Source organism: Rhinatrema bivittatum, chromosome 1 (genome assembly GCF_901001135.1).
Source record: "Rhinatrema bivittatum chromosome 1, aRhiBiv1.1, whole genome shotgun sequence".
Classification (NCBI taxonomy): Eukaryota; Metazoa; Chordata; class Amphibia; order Gymnophiona; family Rhinatrematidae; genus Rhinatrema; species Rhinatrema bivittatum.
In genome coordinates this window covers 519,856,257-519,877,686 of record NC_042615.1, presented here as the reverse complement: position 1 = coordinate 519,877,686, position 21,430 = coordinate 519,856,257, and the positions used below count along the sequence as shown (strand labels likewise).

At 44.0% G+C, this 21,430-nt stretch overlaps 1 protein-coding gene across 1 annotated transcript in view; it reads right to left on the bottom strand.

The window, feature by feature from the left end:
- TRPM3 (transient receptor potential cation channel subfamily M member 3) overlaps positions 1-21,430 on the bottom strand; it is a 466,889-nt gene that overhangs the window by 87,433 nt on the left and 358,026 nt on the right. Inside the window, exon 17 of the mRNA XM_029615931.1 lies at positions 7,398-7,565. Within this exon, the coding sequence (XP_029471791.1) occupies positions 7,398-7,565 (168 nt within the window). The remainder of the gene's footprint in view (positions 1-7,397; positions 7,566-21,430) is intronic.

Genomic DNA, 21,430 nt, shown 5'->3' with positions numbered 1-21,430 from the left:
TGCATGCAGGCGCAGCTGGCTAAGGCCAAAGGGAATAGCTTGCTTTATTTATTTATTTATTTATTTAACACTTTTCTATACCGACCTTCATGGTTAAAAGACCATATCAGATCGGTTTACATCGAACTGGGGGACTGAACCAAAGACAATAGTATAAAACAAGAAAAAACAAAGTTACATTCAACAAGGAAAATAAAACTCGGAGGCATAGACTGCTAGAAGAGAAAAGGCCTAGGAACGCAGAAAACAAGTATAAACGATTGGTGAGTCAGGGGAGGATCTTATTGGAAACTTCAAGGAGGTATGGTGATCCATAAAAAAACCTCGGCTAATGTGTATCAGGGGGATCTGAGAAGGCTTGGCGGAAGAGCCAAGTCTTGGTTTTTTTTGAATGTTGAGAGGCAGGGTTCCATTCTGAGGTCGGAAGGGATATTGTTCCAGATGGCTGGGCCTGCTGTCGAAAATGAACGATCTTTGGTCGAGGTGAGGCGAGTTGCTTTTGTGGGAGGGGCCTGTAGAGTTCCTTTATATGCTTCTCTAGTCGGCCTGTTGGAAATTTGAAGATTGAGAGGGAATACCAGGTCCAGATATAAGTAATTGTAGATGTATTTGTGAATTAGAGTGAGTGATTTGTGAAGGATACGATAGTACACTGGGAGCCAGTGTAAGTTATGGAGGATAGGTGATATGTGTTCTCCACGGTTGGTGTTGGTCAGAACATTATCTAGTGATATCTGGACCAGCACGAATGCTATCCACACTTAATCTCTCACTGAGGGCACACTGGTGGGACTTGGCTGAGGCAAGGGCAGGCAGCAGCTCTAGCAGGGATGGCACATCAGGGTGCAGATGGGCTTTGCTGCACACCTAGTTCATGTATAGCCTCCATACCTCATGCAATAGCTCTGTCAGACACAAGAGAGATACTCAAAGGTTGGCAGCTAGACCGGAGAGCCAGGATACTAAACATAGGTTTGTTTGTGACAGACAGTGGTATAAATATGGTAAAGGCAATAGAAGATGGGGGCTTTCAGGGTATCACTCACTGCACCTGGCAATGAAGGATGCCCTGGAGCTGGGGTCCAGGGACCCCAAGAATGTATTCCTTCGGGAACTGATAGAAAGGAATAGGAAAATAGCAGGGCATTTCCATAGAAGCGTGAAAGCCTGGCAGCTGCTCTGTGAAATGCAGGAAGAATTTTGGATGCGTCACAAACATCTGATTAGAACATAAGAACATGCCAGACAGAGGGTCCATCAGGCCCAGTACCCTTTTTCCAACAGAGGCCAATTCAGGTCATGAGCACCCAGGTCCGGTGCAACAGGGTGTGCATGCACAGGGCAACACACTTAGGAGAGCAGCGGCTCCGTAGCTGCAGCAGTCAGATATTCTTTTTTCCCCTTGTCAGCTGGTAAGTGATCGTGTGGAGCGGCAAGGAGCTGACGAGCACACGTACGCTAAAAAATTGATTCTGGGGCTGGAGATGGGGGGGGGGGGGGGGGAATCACGGGGCGAGATGGAACGATACAGAATGGCATCTGTTGCTCCAGCGACATGGAAAGTCTACTGCAAGGGATTTACTAGCGTGCAGGCATTTTTTGCAGGGGCAGGGGTGGAAAGGGGAAAGGATAGAGGGCAGGCACATAGATGCAACAGCTGAAACTTCCAGGCTGGGAGGATATGGTCAGCAGGAAGCACATTTCAGTCTGCATGGGACTGAGGGATCGCAGCAAAGAGGAGGAAGGCAGCAAAGCAGAAGAGAGGTGCTGAGCAGAGGACAATGTGTGCAGTCATCCTATTTGGAGGCTGGAGCTGGAAAAGGTAACCTGAACAAACTGGTTATTGAGCTGAGGGTGGGAGGGTGGAAAGGGGCATGTTGCAAGGAGCAAATTAACTGGGAAAAATATTGTACTGAGGTGAGGGGACATGGGGCAGGAAACAAACTGAGCAGGGCATTTGAGTTGAGGGAAGGGGCATGGGGCAGGGAAAAAATTAGACAGGGCATTTGAGCTGAGGGAGGGGGCATAGCGCAGGGAAGAACAAACAGGGTAGGGCATTGTAGGAGGGAGGCACAAGGCAGTAAACAAACTGGGCAAGGCACTGAGGAAGAGGACATGGACAGGAAGTAAACTGTGCAGGGCATTGAGTGCAGTCAGGGGGCACAGGGCAGGGAGAAAACTGAGCATTTGGCCAAGGGAGGGGTTGAACCTGGAAATGGGGGGAGTAAGCTGGGATTCGAGGTGGGGGAGGAAGAGTGAAGGAATACAGGTAGAACAAAAAGCATACAGGGGAGAGACGGTTTACGTGTTCTGAATGTGGTAAAAGTTTTAGAAGGAACAGAGAACTAATGCACACAGAGACTGTGTGCAGATTCGTAATATTGGAAAAGATATCTTAATAAAACAAACCTCACAAATTATCAGGAAAGCTACACTGATGAGAGATAATTATCATGTTCTGATTGTGACCATATTTTTAATCAGAAAGCAAATTTCACAAGAAACCCAAAATTCCATCCAGCAGCAAAATCAAGTTCAAATAGGGAATGAAATAAAAGCTCATGTCATAAAAATTCTATTAACGACAGATCATTCTCTTGTACTAAATGACAAGTGGCATGTGCTTCCACAAGAAGAAAGACATCTCCAATGCCACTCTGTATTGCTGCTAATCCCTTTATCTTTCACCTTAGGAATTTTTCTTCTACTCAGCATTGCTGTCATACCCATGCACCTTAAAGTTCTTGCTGTTACTCTGCCATGCTCTCATGACTCTACACCTTGGGGTACTCTTGCCACTTGAGGGGGCTGCTTTGTATCTCTCAAGGTGCTTTGATGCCACTCTTTGCGCTGCTTTGTCTCTTTATTGAAGCCTTGGAGTTATGCCTGCCAACCTTTTGGCTTCATTCCCCTTTCATGGTGCCTTTAGATATTGATGCCACTCTTGGTGCCACTTTGCCTCTTATGCTGTTTTCAAGGATTCATGCCACTGTCGATAGTGCCCTCTTTTGAAACCTTGGGATATTCTTCCCACTCTTGCCACTTCTTTGCTTCTCTGATGGTGCCTTAGAGAATTCCTGACACTGCTGGTTCCCCTTTGTACCTTTATGATGTCTTAGTCTCTTCATGCTTCTTTTGGTGCCAAAATTAATATAGTGTTGGCATGCATTCATCCTTCTGTTGATATCTGCCCACAAATATCATTAGAAATGATCAGAAAATCTCAATTTGGGAGCCCAATATAGGCTGCATTGCTTCCCCCATTGACTATTATAGCAAACAAATGAACAAATACAATGAAAATTGATTTGAAACCAATGAAATGAATGGAGGTGCCCTACAAAACGAATGAATGATCCAAACCAAATTTTTTCCTCTGCACATCCTTATACTTCACTAGTCTTTCGTTCAGTAGAATCTCCATTAATTTTCTCACTACTAGGATCACATTAACCAGTCTGTACTTTCCAACCCTGTTACCACTTTTATGAAGAGGGACATTTTCTTCCCTTCTCCGGTCTGCCGAAGAACTCCTGTCTCCAAAGATCAATTGAGCAGATCCTTCAAGTAGACTTTCCAGGAGCTAGGATGCATCCCATCTGGCCCCAAAGCTTAATCCATTTTTGGTTCTCCTAGTTCCAAAAAACCCCCCTCTTTCTGTATACAGTGTGGCATCTTCCCCTGCTAACAATAGGCAATCTTTTTCCATTTCATTCTTCAGTAAATACTGAAGTTTTGTTTAGCAAGTTTCTTCCTTCTTACTGTTATCCTCTGCAGTCTTCCTTTTCTGCTTTTGCTCTTATAGTCCCATTTTGCTCTCTTTCTCCTTTCTCTGATATATCTGAATAAAGTCTTGTCACCTTCCTTTACCTCCTTAGTTATCTTTTCTTTTGCCATTGCCTTTGCCATCCTGACAACCTTTCCTGATTTTCTCAGTTTTATTAATTTCCTTCCGTGTTTATCTGGGATCCCTTGTAGTTTCTAAATGCAAATCTTTTTGCTTCCCAGAATAGAAGCTGTCACAATAATCTGGAGTGTGCACATTGACAAGGCATCTTCTCTGGACATCATGACTCCAATAAGTCCTGACCAGATGGCTTCCAAGATGAATCCACAGAGAATTCAGGTATCACCACTGATGTAAACTAAGGTGGAATTCCAGAACTACTGGGTATTGCTACCAATGCAATGAGACTGCAGATGAGATTGCAGAGCAACCATTTGAGGTGAAGGACGAGAAGACTTTCCGACAGTCAAAATGATGCCAAGGGGCAGAACCTGAAGATAAACCCTACCACAAAGGTCAACCTGGACAACAAAGGGCATACTAGCTTGCCGGCTCTCGAACAGAATGCAAGAAACACCAAGAAACACCAGAAACTTTAGCTTGAGAGGATGTCAAAAGACCACCCAGAAGTGAGATTGAGGAATGGAGGATAGCAGCATGAAAAAGGAAAGTCTTTCTCCATGAGGACACAGCATGGTCAATTGCGATCCATCAGAGACCACCACAGTGATATCACCAAGAGGATGGAATTCAGCCATCAAGAAGGACTGTTGGAGGACTGATAGCAAATGTCATTCCCCAAACCAAACAACAAGAGGTTAACATTCCTTAGTTGTGTCACTTGGCCTGTGTCACTTGATCTGCTTGGGAAGGGAAAGGGCTGTAAGGATTACCTATCTGCAAATAACCTGTATTAGTTAGTCTTAACCTGCTGCCCTTTCTCCCTCTCTACTGTGTCTTGTCACACAGCACAAATGTTATGTACAGAACCATGTAATCATATTTACTTTAGTTTATTACTTAATATTCAGCTTTATTCCTTTAAAAACATCAAAGTGATATAGAATTAAATATATATAGAGGTCCGTATATTAAGCATCATTTGTCCAGCTTAGTTCAATTAGCTGGTATAATGGAATTACGTAGCTTTAGTCTGACTATTCTGGCTAAGGATGTAATTAGAAGTCAGTCCTTAATGGAACAGGGTTCTCAGCTAGACACACATCACATGACTACAGCAACTGTGAGAATATTAGAAATAAGCACCAGTGTGCAGATTCTGTGATGAGGGAATTATAAATGCAAGAGAAAGCCTGAACATGTTTTAGGAAAATCACCTGAGTTTCTCACAACATGGTTTCAAATATGCAAATAGAAAGAGTATAGCTAACAGAGGCAGGAGGAGGGAAATGGCAGAGTGACAGACAGCAGGAGAGAATCCTTACCTAGAGAAGCAATTCAGCTGCCCTAAGAAAGTATTTGTATTACTTTGTTATCATTGCAACTATTGCCTTTGCTAAATCTGTGCATTCTGCTAGCTTTCTGAAACATAACTTAGCATTAATAATAAACATTGGTATCCCAGTATCTATTGCAAGCTGACTCAGTGAGTAAGTGTGTTTGAGAATGTGGGTTTTTTGTTTCCTTGAGTAGTGGGTCCTGCTAAGAGAGGAAGAGCTTGGAGTATACCACTTTTTGTGTTCTCTTAAGTAGTGGGTCCTGCCAGGAAGGAAGAGCTTGGGGGATATCGCTTTGGGTCTTGGGGGAATGGATCCTGTCGAGAGGAGAAAAGGCCAGGGGATTTCAGCCCTATGTGTTTCTTTACCACACTCACAGAGCAAACTGTAACAGCTGGAGAAATGGCAGTATTTAAATATTTGGCTCAGAACCACAGATTTAACCTGTTAATTTTTTATCCATGTAAAAAGTTAGGTAAGTCTGGGGCAAGGCAGGGGCATTCCGAGGCAGATTCAGCTATTCATCTAAGTTAGCTGGATAAATGCTGATTTTCAGTGTTATCTAGCTAACAGCATCGATAACTTTAGGATAGCTGAAGAGTTGTCCTAAAGTTAGCCGGATAAACCTACCTGGCTAACTTTAGTTATCTGGGGATATTCAGCCATGCCACTGAGTATCTCTATAAAGTTAGCCAGATAAGTTTGGTCAACTACATTTGCTGGACAGTCAGAAGCTGAATATTGGGCTCAAAACGTATAGGGAGCCCAACTTCAAATATACAGCATTTGTGCGCATAAAGGGACACACAGGAATTAATTCTAGTATTTTATAGGGATGTGCATTAATTTAATTCGTTTAATTCGTTTCCCATTACATGCCAATTAGATGTGCATTCGTTTCATGCGTTTCATACGTTTCATATTACATGCTTGTATAGGAAACGGATGAAACAAATGCACATCCCTAGTATTTATAAAATACCATGGTTTTCTGCCCTGAAGCAACATGTATATATATTTCAGTGTGCACATATATATTTCCAATGCATATGTTTTATGTGTGAAATAATCACGATAGTGTACAAATAAATATCAAGAATTAAGCACAGAGGCAGATATTTTATAAAGTATACTCATATTCTGTTCTGAAAATACTTGCCCATACCTCCACCAGTTCACCCATTCCTTCTCCAGTTCAGCTAGATCCTCTAGCACTTCAACCTCAACCCTCACCAGTTTACCCAGACCTCCCATCCAAAATCTGCAGACAATAGACAAGTCCTATTTCACGTCTGTGAGTCAATTAGCAGGTACAAACATGTATGAATAAGTTTAGAAATGTCTATATCTCTTTCAAAATAACAACTTCTGCGCTTACTTCTGAAAACAGTTCAGGAATGCACTGAGCCTGTCTTGTTTTTTTTTCCCAGTAAATTGAAGGCACAAAAGAAAAAAATATGCGCACATACTTACAGGCTATTTATGCATGATATTCTTACACACTGAACCCCTTTGAAAATTCTCTCCATAATGTTTATTATTTTCCATTCCAGAATCCCAAAGCAAAGCGTCCTTGCATGCAACAATGAAGAGTGCTACTGCTAAGTCATTTTCACAGAAAGTGTTTCTCCTGGGGACATGGAGGGTCCCCAATGCACATACCCAGCTCTGATCCTGAACAAGAGGACTGGGCCAGATCGGTGCGCTGCTCTGCTAACATTTATGTGTGTGAGGGGAAAGGAAGAGAGGGGAGTGTGTGTAAAGACGGAAAATCAGATGTGTAAAAGGAGAGGGCAGGAGAAAGGAGCATGTTTCAGGGGAGAGGCTAGGAAAGAAGGATATATGTGAGAGGAAAGATTAGAAAGACTGGTGAATATGTGAGGGGAGAGGCTGGGGAGAGAGTGAATAATGAAAAGGTGGTGAGGAAATGGAAGCCTTCCTTCAAGTTAGCTAATAGACTGCTTAGAGAGTTGAACTTTGCCTTTTATAACATATATACTTGACCTGGTCCCGGAGAGCCTGCAACTATGCTTGTTATCCTGAGACAGTTATAAGGTGAGGGACTGTAAAGCAGATTAGTGAAGATAAAATAGCTTTAATGCATAGAGAACGCAGTGTCAAGGGGGGATACGGGTACTGTGATTTGTTCTTACTGTCAGCTCCATGTCCTCATCTTCCTTTTCCTTTATCGGCTTGTCTGGGTCTTCTGGCTCCTTCTCTTGCAGGTCAATCTCATTGGCCTGAGACATGTACGGCATCTCGTCTTTGTTCTTGAACTCTAGGCTGAGGATTGAAGGAGGAAGTAGAAGTCCTAGAATTACCTAAAGCAATAATAATGATAACAGCAAATTATCTAACAACAGAACTTCTAAAAATAAATCGAAGTCAGAGAGCGGTTATTAAGGGTGCGCATTCATGTTCATATCTGTTGGAAACTAATTAACAAGCATCCCTAAGTGTTCTTCTGAAGTAAGGGCCCAACTGTAATCAATATATATTCATAGTCAAGACATTTTATTAGAATGGCAATTTTTATGTGTTGCCATAAAAATACATAAAGAGGGAAAGTTTCAAAGGCCTAGTTGGAATCTGTGCACATAATATACTGTAAGGAGTTACACAGTTAGATTGGCAGAATCTGCATAAGTGAATTTCCAGTTATATGAAGTTCCAAGTATACTTTCACAATGTGCATGCTTTTAGCCATATTAAAAAGAGGTGTTTTAGGGGCGGGGAAGACCTTTTGGGGGTGTGGATGTGAACTAAGCATGCACATTTTAAAAAAAAATGTATGCACATACTAGGCATGCTGCAAATGTGTACACTTTATTCCCATCATCAACACAATTTAAGCATATGCAAATTCTTTTATGAACATAAGAGACCCATGTTCAAAGACAATGCAAGGGTGGAGGGGAAACCTTGTGTTTGAAAATCAGTTGGGTTTATGCGGGCTGAAAAGTGAAAGACAGGCACCCTTTTGAAAATTTACCCTAAAGAAGCTAAAGATAAAAAAAAACATTTTAAAATTAAATAAAAGTAAAACGGAATTACAAAGTACAGAAAGGACAATAAAGATAATTCAGGGGTTAGTGGTGATGTTCAGTATTGTCTCTGGTCATGATGGCAGTTTTGAAATCTACACAGAGGGATCCTAATTTCAAAGCTATACACGATATAGCATTTGCATGCATAAATGGGCGCATAAAGATTTATCCCCAATGCATGAAAATGCATAATTTCTCTACCTGTTATATAAATATACTCATGTATACTTTAGATGCGTAAAAAAATATAACATGTATGCATAATAACCCTGATTTATACATCATGACAGGTATTTTATAACGTATACTTGTATACCACATTGAAAATACTTACTTGAACGCATACTTGAAATCACTAGTTCGCTGATACTCTACCAGTTTACCCAGTCCTTCTCCAGTTCAGCTGGACCCTCTAGCCCTTCATCCTGAATCCCCCACCAGTTCACCCAGATCTCCCCAAAAACTGCAGCCAAGTCCTATTTCACTTGCTCAAGTCAATTAGCAGGTGTAAAAGTGTATGAATAAAATCGATAATATATATACATATATCTCTTATAAAATAGTGCATACTTCTGAACCCTACCCTACCCCTTTTTTCCAGGTAAAAAAGTATGCACAAAGTGGAAAATACACATGTACTCTCACGGCCCGAATTTTAATGGCCCGCATGTGTAAAACCCCTGTTACGCGCACAAGAGCCAAGGGGCGGGGTGGTCCAGGGGATGGGCGGGGCCCACAACTTGCTACAAGTCCTTTGCAGGAGCAAAAAGTTAAAAAAATTGGAGGGACCTAGGATAGAGATAGGTGTGGATAGGATAGGGGAAGGGGAAGGAAGGTTAGGGTAGGGGGTAGGGATGTTTCCTCCTAGTCCGCTCCTTAATTGGAACGGACTGGGAGGAAACTGGGGAAGCCGGACGATGTGTCGCCACGTGATTATGGCCTATGTCTGCCCCCCCTTGCTCGTGCCACCCGTGATTTTATAACATGCATGCACCGGTGCGTGCATGTTATAAAATCACGCGTCCATTTGTGCGCGCTGGGTAGCGTGCGCACATGGACACACGCGTGTTCTTTTTTAAAATCTACACCTCAGTGTTCATAAAATAGCATATATGCATGCTAAACCCCTTGGAAAATTTACTGCATACATGCAAATTCTGTAGATATATTTACCCATGGGATTTGCACCAGTTTTCAAAAGGAAAAGAACTCACAGAGATTTGCATCTGTTTTTTCTGCAGGTAAATGTTTTCCTTACACATGCATTAAGAACGGTGGAAGGAAGGCCAAAAGCCTGCCAGCTTGGTTAAAAGGTAAAGTGAAACAGACTATTGTAGCTATAAAAAACTTCCTTCTAAAATTGGAAGAAGGATCCATCTGATGAAAATAGGAAAAAGCATAAGCACTGTTAAGTGTAAAACACTGATAAAACAGGCTAAGATTGAATTTGAAAAGAAGTTGGCTGTAGACACAAAAACTCATCATAAAAACTTTTTAAAATATATCCAAAGTAGAAAGCCTCTAAGGGAGTCAGTTTGGCCATTAGATGATGGAGGAGTTAAAGGAGCACTTAGGGAAGATAAGGCCATCATGGAAAGACTCAATAAATTCTTTGTTTCGCTGTTTACTAATGAAGATGTTGGGGAGATACCCATTCTTCAGATGGTTTTCAAGGGTGATGATTCATAGGAACTGAACCAAAAATCACAGTGAACCTAGAGGATGTGGTAGGCCAGACTGACAAACTGAAGAGTGGCAAATCACCTGGATCAGATGGTATAAACCCAAGGTCAATATTCAAAGTCATTTAGATGGACAACTAATAAGCTATCTGTCTAAATGGCAAGTTATCAATATAATTCACAAATTATCCATCTATCTCCAAGTTAACCATTTAACTCTAAGTTAGCCATTTAAATGTTTAGTTTTGAATAATGACCTCCCCAGGGTTCTGAAAGAACTAAAAAATGAAATTTCAGATTTACTATTAGTAATTTGTAACTATCATTAAAATCGTCAATTGTACCTGAAGACTGGAAGGTGGCCACTGGTTAGAAAAGTCTACAGGGATGATCTGGGAAACTATAGACCAATGAGACTAATTTCAGTGCCAAGAAAAATCAAGGACACTTTTCAAAAAAACAAAATCACAGGGCATTTAGATGGTTTAATGGGACACAGCCAGCATGGATTTACCCAAGGGAAGTCTTGCCTCACAAATCTGCTACATTTTTTTAAGGGATTAATAAACATGTTGATAAAGGTAAACTAGTAGATTTAGTATATTTGGATTTTCAGAAGGCATTTGCAAAGTCCCTCATGAGAGGCTTCTAAGAAAACTAAAAAGTTATGGGATAGGAGGTGATGTACTTTTGTGGTTTGTAAACTGGTTAAAAGACAGGAAACAGAGAGTAGAATTAAATGGTCAGTTTTCTCAGTGGAGAAAAATAAAAAGTTGAGTGCCTCAGGGATCTGTACTTTGGATCAGTGCTTTTTTGATATATTTTTAAATGATCTGGAAAAGGGAATGATGAGTGAAGTAATCAAATTTGCAGATGTTACAAAATTATTCAGAGTAGTTGAATCAAAAGTGGATAGTAATAAATTGCAGGAAGACCTTGCGAGACTGGAAGACCGGGCATCCAAATAGCAGATGAAATTTAATGTGAACATGTGCAAGATGATACATGGCAGGTGGAGCAATTGGTCTGCATGGCTCCCCAGGCCTGTTTCTGGAGGTGAGGGTTGATTTTTCTGGCTAAATCGATAATTCCATCCAGGGATTTTGAGAGCTTGCAGGTGACCAACTCATCCTTGAGCAGCAAAGACAGCTTCTCAATGAATATACTAGAGATGTGAATTGTGTCCTCGATCGTCTTAACGATCGATTTCGGCTGGGAGGGGGAGGGAATCGTATCGTCGCCATTTGGGTGTTTAGAGTATCGTTAAGATCGTTAAAATCGTGAACCGGCACACTAAAACCCCCTAAAACCCACCCCGACCCTTTAAATTAAATCCCCCCCACCCTCCCCAAATGCCTTAAATTACCTGGGGGTCCAGCGGCACACTAAAACCCCCTAAAACCCACCCCCGGCACACTAAAACCCACCCCGACCCTTTAAATTAAATCCCCCACGCCAAATGCCTTAAATTACCTGGGGGTCCGTAGCGGCGGTCCGTAGCTTAAATTACCCCCGGGTCCGTAGCTAAATCTGGGGAAGGGAGAGAGCAGGAAATCCGGCACACTAAATCGTGGTGTCTTCAGCCGGCGCCATTTTGCAAAATGGCCGCCGCAAAATGGCGGCGGCCATAGACCAATACGATTCGACGCAGGAGGTCGTTCTGGACCCCCGCTGGACTTTTGGCAAGTCTTGTGGGGTCAGGAGACCCCCCCAAGCTGGCCAAAAGTTCCTGGGGGTCCAGCGGGGGCCCTGGAGCGATCTCCTGCCGCGAATCGTTTCCGTACGGAAAATGGCACCGGCAGGAGATCGACTGCAGGAGGTCGTTCAGCGAGGGTTCCGGAACCCTCGCTGAACGACCTCCTGCAGTCGATCTCCTGCCGGCCATACGCGTATGGCCGGTGCCATTTTCCGTATGGAAAATGGCGCCGGCAGGAGATCGACTACAGGATCGACTACAGGAGATCGACTACAGGAGATCGACTACAGGACTACAGGACGACTACAGGACTACAGGCACCAGCAGGAGATCGACTACAGGAGATCGACTACAGGAGGTTGTTCAGGGGGGTTCCGGAACCCTCGCTGAACGACCTCCTGCAGTCGATCTCCTGCCGGCGCCATTTTCCGTACGGAAACGATTCGCGGCAGGAGATCGCTCCAGGGCCCCCGCTGGACCCCCAGGAACTTTTGGCCAGCTTGGGGGGGCCTCCTGACCCCCACAAGACTTGCCAAAAGTCCAGCGGGGGTCCGGAGCGACCTCCTGCATCGAATCGTATTGGTCTATGGCCGCCGCCATTTTGTGGCAGCCATTTAGCAAAATGGCGCCGGCTGAAGACACCATGATTTAGTGTGCCGGATTTCCTGCTCTCCCCCTTCCCCCGATTTAGCTACGGACCCGGGGGTAATTTAAGCTACAGACCGCCGCTACGGACCCCCAGGTAATTTAAGGCATTTGGGGGGGGGGATTTAATTTAAAGGGTCGGGGTGGGTTTTAGGAGGTTTTAGTGTGCCGGGGGTGGGTTTTAGGGTGTTTTAGTGTGCCGCTGGACCCCCAGGTAATTTAAGGCATTTGGGGGGGGGGTTCGGGAGGGTGGGGGATTTAATTTAAAGGGTTGGGGGTGGGTTTTAGGGGGTTTTAGTGTGCCGGTTTTCCTGCCCTCCCCCCTTCCCCCGATTTATGATTTTTTTGATGATAAATCGGGGGAATTGGTATTGTATCGTGGCCCTAACGATTTTTGACGATTTAAAATATATCGGACGATATTTTAAATCGTCAAAAAACGATTCACATCCCTAGAATATACTATGGAGGTTGTCTTCCCCCCAGTTTAGTTCGGTAGCCATGGTCCAGACCATGGCCAAGGCCTTACTATTCAGCAGGGAGAGCACAAAGTTTGTCTTGACAGAGTCATTGGGGAACAGTGCCGGCTGGAGAGAGATTTAGGCGATCTTTGAAAGAATTTTTGCTCCATCGTGCTTTTGATGCATGTTAAATATAAATGTATGCATTCTGAATTAAATACTTCTTCTTTTAGAAGTCAGTGATCAGTGTTTAAAGAGCAAACTTTGATTTTTGTGACATTGAATATGAGTAATACTTGCAGATATTGATAAATGTTCTCAATTATTGTTTACATGAAATATTGAATGTGAATAATATTTGCAGATATTGATCAGTGTTTGTTTACATGAAATCCATGTTATGTTTATTATGTGGTAAATTCTACAATTATTTTGTGTATGTTTTTACTGTGAATCGCTTTGACCTTTTGTGAAAGGCGATCAACAAATTTTAATAAAAATGAAAAATGAAAATGAAAATGAAGTGCAGGAAACATTGGTTCAAGAACTCTTGGCATAGTTTTGGGTCCCCAGGATACTGGGGTGGTGCCAGTAGCTGAATCATGGGAGAAGTAAGTACAGCTGGGGGTGCTGCAACAACAGCAGGAGGCGAGGAGGTGGCTGATAATGCCGTTGCATCCAGGTGGGTGCTGAGTTGCTTCATGGAGCTCACCAGGAGCTCAAGAAACTGCTGCTTCAGGATCTTCTGTGCTAGGCACAGAATGGCCTGAAAGCCCGAGGTATACGCGGGTCCATGGTCTTGGCAATCTGTCGCAGAAGTAGATCCTTGGGCCAAGGTGGAGTCCACACAACTCACAGGGAGGAGCCCTGGGCAGGTCTCCACCATTGGCTGGCTGGAGCAGAGGCCCAAATGGAGCTTCACCAGTATCAGCCCTCCTTCCCCTTAGGTTGAGCCCTTGGGTACCAGGCCCATCTGGACTTAGGTGCGGGCCTCTGTGGAGGTGAAGATCAGTCATGTAGAAGATGTTGCAGGCCAGCATGGTGAAGAAGTGGAGTCGGTATGAGCAGCAGTTGGGACAGGTGGCAGTCAACGGAGACAGATTCAGGCTGTGGTCAGTGGTGGGTGGAATTCACTCAATCTCATGGTTTGGGCAGTGATCAAGGCAGGCAGATTTCGAGCAGTAACAGTAAGCAGGCAGTAGTCAGGGGCAGGAGGAGGTCAAGCAGCATCGAGGTCCAATCCAAGGTCAAGCCAGAAGTCCAATCCAAGTCAAAGCCAGAAGTCCAATCTGAGGTCAAAGCCAGAAGTCCAATCCGATGGGAATAGGAATGAAGAGGAGGAGGGAGGATGAGAAACCACAGGAGCAAGATGAGACGCTGAGGAGAGATGAAGGGAAGACTGACCATGACGATAAGAACTCAGAAGTCAAACCAGTCTGCTAAGGAACAGGACACACAGCAGAAGCAGGAACCAGGAAGCAAGGCTCAGGAACCAGGAGTCAGGAATGCAGAGGCAAAGTACTTCTCCAACAGTGTCGACTTAATGCTGAAACGTTGGAGGGGTGTCCAGGCAGGCTCTTTGTACAGGATTCCCCATGATGTCACCAGAGGGCACTGCAATGGAATTCCCGCTGCAGGTCCTTTAAATCCTGGCAAGTTGAACGTGCTCATGCCTAGGAAGGCTCTGCAACAGGACCTGCAGCAGCATTGGCATCAGCTCAGCTGTGCAGTGGCAGGCAGCCACATCTCGGCTGGAAGGATCTGTTGCGCTATGAGGAGACTGCCAGAACGGGCACAGGGTGGAGGTAAGCGCAGCAGGCCACAGGATGGATTCGTGCTCGCCAAGCGCAACAACCTCCCTAATACCTCCCCACTTCCATCCTCCAAATGTACCAAAAAGGCATTGGCCTTCAATGGCACTCACTCCCCATCCTCCTCCCACACCCTAAACCTTAAAAAGTGGGAAAGGATCCTGTGATGGGCCCCAGGCTGAACAGGGGGTCAGCTTGGAGCCCCGCTCAACTTTTTCTATTTTCTGCCACATTTTTTTAAGCAGTCAGCCTTTTAAGGCAATGGTGTTTCCTTGAGGTTGGAGCCACCATTGTGCCAAAAAGGCCACTGCCGCATTGTTTTGTCCCTCGGTGTTTTGCCGAAAGACAAAACAATGTACCATACAGCCACAATATTTTTCGGGGAGGGGGGGGGGCACTATCATGGGGCCAGCCCCCAGTGATAGTAAGAACCCTTCTGTGACAAAACATCACAGCTTGATATGCTGGGATCTAAATATCCTGCTCTCTAACTTTTTATTCAGTTAAAAAGTAAGATGGATACATCCAGGGCGGGACAGGACCATTCCAGGCAGGGTTAGTTATCTGGCTAAGAGCCCAATATAATAAGGTGTGGGTTAAAACTGTGCATTGAAATTCAGCGCATATAGGCCCGGCATTCCATTAGATGAACTAGGTGATTGCTTAGAGAGCAAAACATCAGGGGGGTGGGCAAAAAGGAGCCACCTGGGGCTGCGAGTGGAGCCCATCATGCTTATATCAGATGATTACGTGACACTTGGTGGGGCCATGAGTGGAGTCCATCCTGCTTGCAGCCGAAGATAGGCCTGGTGGGCTGTAAGTGGTGGCCATCAGACTCGCAGCCGAGATTAGGAGACAGGCCGACAGAGTCCGCAAGTGGAGCCCATCCCACTCACGGCTGAAGATTAATCCTGGCAGTGCTGAAGGCAGAGCCTATCCCACCAATGGCAGAAAACAGAAAGAGGCCTGGGAGAACCATGGGCAGAGCCCCTCTTTCTCACGGCCAAAGATTAAAGGACGGGCCCTGCATGGTCACAGGTGGAGCCCATTCCTGTCTGTGGCAGAAGACAGAGGAGAGAGGCCTGGGAGAGACTGAAGATATAGAAGGGAGAGTCTGGGGACAGCTGGGGCAGAACCCATACCACCTGCAAAAGAAAGAAGAGGAGGCCCAGAATGAGAGACCAAGAGATCCTGTTAGGGTATGTGAGTGACAAATTAGAATGGGGTGTGTGTGCTTGTATGTGAGGGTGCACTTGTGTGTGTGTGAGGAAGCCTCTTTGTGTGTGTGTGTGTTGAAGAGACAGAGAGTGTGTGAGAGAGAAGGAGTCTATAAGAGAGTGTGTACGTGATTGAGAGAGCGAGGGAAATTGTATGACGGTGTCTGCGAGTTAGAGGCATTATGTGTGTGTATGAGGGAGCAAGAGTGCGTATGTGAGTGAAAGGAGAGAGGGAGGCAGTCTATGTGAGGGTGTGTATAGGTGAAAGAAGGAAACTGTGTGTGTGAATGTGTGGGGGGGCTGTATAAGTCAATAAGATTATTTATATGTGAATGAAAGAGGATGTGAGAGTAAAAGAGCATAAGTGTATGTGTGTGTAAGTGAGAAAGCGTATATATGTGTGTGTGTCTGTGTGTATATGTTTGAGCGTGCATGTGTGGGAGAGCCTGTGTATATGTGTGTGACTGTGTTTGTGTGTCTGCGAGAGAACAAATGTGTATGTGTATGGTATATGAGAGAGAAAGGAGAAGTATCTGTGCAAGAATTCTCACTCCCTACCCCACCAACTAATCCCCGACAAGTTCAGGGTATCTGGAAATCAAAAGTTCCCAGGGATGGAGAGTGGTTGATTTTATATCCTTGTTACTTTTAATTATTGTGTGTTATTTGATATTTTTCAATATTTCTTTTGGAGGTTGGAACATTTTAATATTTTTTTATGAGTTTTTAATTATTGGATGTCATTCTATTTGTCATCTGTTTTGAAATCTTGAGGCCAATATTGAGTAAGCTGTTTAGTGGACAAGTTATCTGGCTAACCTTAACAGGATAACTTGTCCCGTATTATTTACCGTGATAAACATCCCACTGAATATTCTTGCTTAAAGTTATCCAGCTGCATGTAGCTGGATAACTTAAAATCCTAAACAGTTATGTTTGAATATAGCTGTTTAGGTTTTTAAGTTATTTGGCCTTGTGTGGCTGGATAACTTGCTACTGATCTGAATATCTTTAAAAGATATCTGGGTAAGTGTAGCACCAAGAAAGTTTAAAAAAACAAAACAAACAAACCCAAATACAGGGTCCTGTGACCCTATTTCCTTCCATCCCCCCATCAACAAATGTTAAAGAGGCCATAGCGGCCTTTAAACCCCCACGCCCACATTGCCTCCTATACAGATAAAATTCTCCTTTCTCGGTTCCGTTCTTCCCCTCTCCTCTTGGATTTAAAAGAATTGTGGCAGGCCCTCCCACCATCCTGATAAAGACTCCTTGAAACCCACACTCCCCCAGAGCCTCCCCTCCATCCCCTCAAACCTGTAAAAGTCTCACTGGGAGAAGGTCCGATCTTACCTGCTCTCGGCAGTGTCCAGCACAGCCTCTGCCAAAACTGTCCTGGAAGTGTGACCGAGTGTACTAACTGGAAAATGTCCGCACTAATTGGAGTTAAAAATGTGCACTCAGCACAGGCTGCACACACTTTTTAACTTGGAGAAGCAAGGGAATCTCTCAGAACATGATTTATATGCACCAAAATCATGTTTTGTGCACATAAAAGACTTCTATGTGCATAAAATGCTTTCAACACAGAAAACATTGCGCATGTAAACCACCACAAGAAATATGCTTTATGTGCACAAATTAAGAATTAATGGAAATACCAAAAGAAATATTTATAAACACAAAAAACAAGAAGAGATATATTTACCAGTCCACATTAAAAGGAAAGAGGGAGAATACGAAAAGCAATACTCAAAATACAGAAATAACAAAGTAGAGAACTTGAGCTATAAACTTCTAAATCAGAATCTTAAACTTACATAAGGTTGTTAACCCCTCTCATTAGATCCCATTGCCTTATCAATTAGGAAACAATCCAAAATAAAGTGGATCTAAAAAAATAAATGTATTATTCTGACATGTGACCAAGCACTTACTGTACATCGGAACTTAAGGAAGAAAGAAGCTCCAATAGCCAATGCTCTCTATTTTAAAGAAATAACATGTTTCCTACAAGCCTATGTTGCCTCTGAAACATCAGGGAAGATCTGGAAGTTTTGTGAGAGTTCCTTGTGTGATGCAAACCAGCCACCATCTCAACCCTGCGGCTTCCCGATCTGGGGAAGTCCCAATAGTATATGATAATCTTGAATCTTGAAGAAGCAGCACTGATTCCCATACATTCTGAGCAGGCTGTAGGTTCAACCCATGCGGAGAGCCACATGAAATCATCTGCTCTAAATTTGAAGGATTTTCCTGTTAATCTAGTGGGGTTCCCCTTTTCCTTCAGTTATAGCCCTTATAAGTGGAATGACAGAAAAGACTGAGGAGACTACTGAGGTTACTTTATTGGATGCGTGGAGGAGACTGGATGCAAAACTTGAGAAAAATCAGGCCCTCTCTGTTTCCCAAAACCATAGAGTTTCATCAGAAGATGAAAGATGGAAGAGCAAGAAACAAGAATTCATGTAATGGAAGGAACTGTCCAGGCACTTGTTTTTCTAGTAACACTGGCTCAAGCGTCTTGATCCTCTTTTATTAAAGATAACTTTACTATTCATATTCACCTTGAAAATTTAGAAAATATTCCGCGATCTCACAATTTGCATTTTTTGAACTTTCCAGTTTCAAGATTGCTGTCTCCGTGGGAATTATTTAAAAAATGTGTGTGTGAAGTGTTATCTTTTCCAGAAAATAAAGTGCCAGTTCTTTCTAAGATGTATTACCTGTTCCAGGGAAAAAAATTCTTACTACTAGGGAAGGAGAGAGAGATATTTTATAGAGTCCTGGGGTCCCTACATTTTTAGAAACCTCAATTGAAAATATTCCTGTTGAAGCCACTTTGCTAGCTTCTTTTGCTTTAGAACAGGATAAGGATCTGGTTCTTTATAAATATTTTCCATTCAAAGATGTTTCCTTTTGTGGACAAAGAATGCTCAGTTTTTTTTGTGTGCCAACTCCTTTGTGCATCAGGAGTAACATTTGTTCACAAATTTTTTAACTGCAGGTAAAATTGTGCACTCTGCTGAGCACGCCTTAAGTTACCTGGATAAATGCTGATTTTTGACTTTATAAGTGATGAAAAGGAGTTGATTTGTACAATGTAGCTAGCAGACACTGCAGTGTACAAATCATCTCCTCTTGTTAGAATTTTCATCACTTATAAGGTCAAAAATTCTTTAATTATGTCAATTTTATAATGGATACTTCTGAATGTGTCTGTAACAGCACTCCCCCTAACCCCAACCCATCTCCCAAAAACTCACCCCGAATCAAAGTGCTCCTTTACAATGGTCCATATATAGAGTATCAGACTGAGCTCTATAAATAGTCTCTCTCCCTCTCTCACACAGACTCCTGCACCTAACTAGCAGGCAGATACAGTAAAGCACGGCTGCGTTGCACGCTTTTGATGCACATTTTAGGCGTGTAAGTTGGACGCTCGATTCAGTATTGGCTTTTAGACGTCTTTAGTGCTTGCTGAAAAAGATGCATATCCATTACCGCCCGCCGCCTGTATATGATATGTTAATGATCGGATTAGCTATTCCTCCTGATACAGTAACGTGTCGTGCGCCCAAATTATCGCCTTTTTAACTAGCTTATTTACCACGTCTTTAACCTCAATATTGACCGCCTAACCTGACCCTGGTGTTAGTGTGGTGTTCAGTCAGCTTTGTACCGGACAGCACCATGGACAACATGCATATATTGGCTGTGGCAATATTTTTCATTCGGTTGAGAAGCAGAATGAGAAATGCTCGAAATGCTCGGCAGATTGGAGAGGCCAACAGGGGAGCCCAGCAGCAAGGAGAATCCAGCCAACCGGAGAATCCAGCAGCAAGACCGGAGAATCCAGCAGCAAGACCGGAGGAGGTATGTGTTCTTTTTGGGTTCAACTGTACCATCCATCTCTGGGCGTCTCTGAGGCTCCAGACATGGATGCCTCGACGGACGCCGAAGAGATGGGAGCCGCGCCAGGCCAGGGTTCAACTGTACCATCCATTTCTGGGTGTCTCTGAGGCTCCGGACATGGGCGCCTCTACGGACGCTGGAGAGATGGGAGCCACGCCAGGCCTTCATCCGGCTTCCGCTAGGCGTCCTGAGGCTCGGGGGGGGGGGGGGGGGGAAGGGACAGCGAACGCTTATACGGACGCCTATACAGAGCATTCCTCCTGCGTCTAGAATTAGGCATCCCTGAGGCTGCTGATTGTAGTAAACGCTTAAATAAGAACGCATAGCTCATTTATGAATAGTAAAAGCTTAAGAACGCATAGCTCATTTCAGAATACAAACTTGAGAATCCAGTGTTGCAGATCCATGTATGTACTGTTAATTTATATGTGCTGCTAGAAAAACTATGTACACCAGTGAATCCACAGTGTGACATATCCATGTATATACTGGGAAACTTTTTCTATTAGCCCTGCAAGTAAATCTATGTGCACCCGAGAATCCACAGTGTTGCATATGCATGTATGTGCTGTTAAACGGTTTATATGTGTTCATCAATTGATTTGAATTTCTTGTGTTTGCCTCTGTTGTATTCCATGCAGGCAGAGCACCGTGCCATCGGCTGGCCAGTCCATCAGCAGGCCATTGGCAGGCCAGGACGTTTCATTCGCAGACGGACAACTCTGTTTGGCATGTGTGAGCGAGATGTCCGAACCTACTGGCTGAGCTCACGGGCAATCTTGTTCCTCTATGAAAATCATGGATGCCCGGATACAGGCGGGAAGGTCCATGAACGGAAGCCACGACCTTGGATGTCCGGCCGGGCGCTCAAGGCAGCGGCCATGGACGTTGGAAGGCAGCGGGGCCTCTGATCATGGACGCTCGGATACAGGAGGGAAGGTCCATGAACGGAAGCCCCGACCTTGGACGTCCGGCCGGGCATCCGGACGTGGAAGGTTGGGGGTGGCTTCCGAACAAGAGGACGTCCGGATGCTCAGGGCAGTGGCCCCGGTGTCCATGTGGGGTCTGTAGAAAAGAACCATCCACTTACCTGGTGGAATGACATTTGAAATGACATTTGAAATGACAGGTACCAGCGCACCCTGGATACTGTATAGGCGCTGTATACCGCTCTATACAGTAAAATGGATTGCGAACACCTACCGCTTCATTGACGCGCTTTGGACGCTCGTTTGTCGTGGCTTGCATTTGCGTCTAATTTGAATACTGAATCGAGCGGCTTGTGAACCAAAATGTGCGCATGTCAAACGAGCGGGCGCCCGGCACTGCCGCACTTTTTCTTACGCGTCCGTACTGTATCGGCTCATAGCTGTTGTAGTAAACTAATGTTCACGAAGAACATTTTATAACCTCTATATTATAAAATAGCACCTATATTTGTATGCACGGCCCTTTTAAAATCTACATGGATAAAGTTCATGCAGACCTTAACCCAAATTTTCATAGTGGACTTATACACATATAACCACTTTGAAAAGTAACATGCACATGCAAAGCACAGTGCCGCATACATACACACATTTTCACCTGCATATTAGCAGGTGCAGAATTATGCAAATACTTTTGAAAATCGAAAGTATGCATGTAAATTGTATCCCCATTCCAACTCTGTCCCCCAGAGCATGTAAAAGTATGCAAGGAATCCCCTGGGT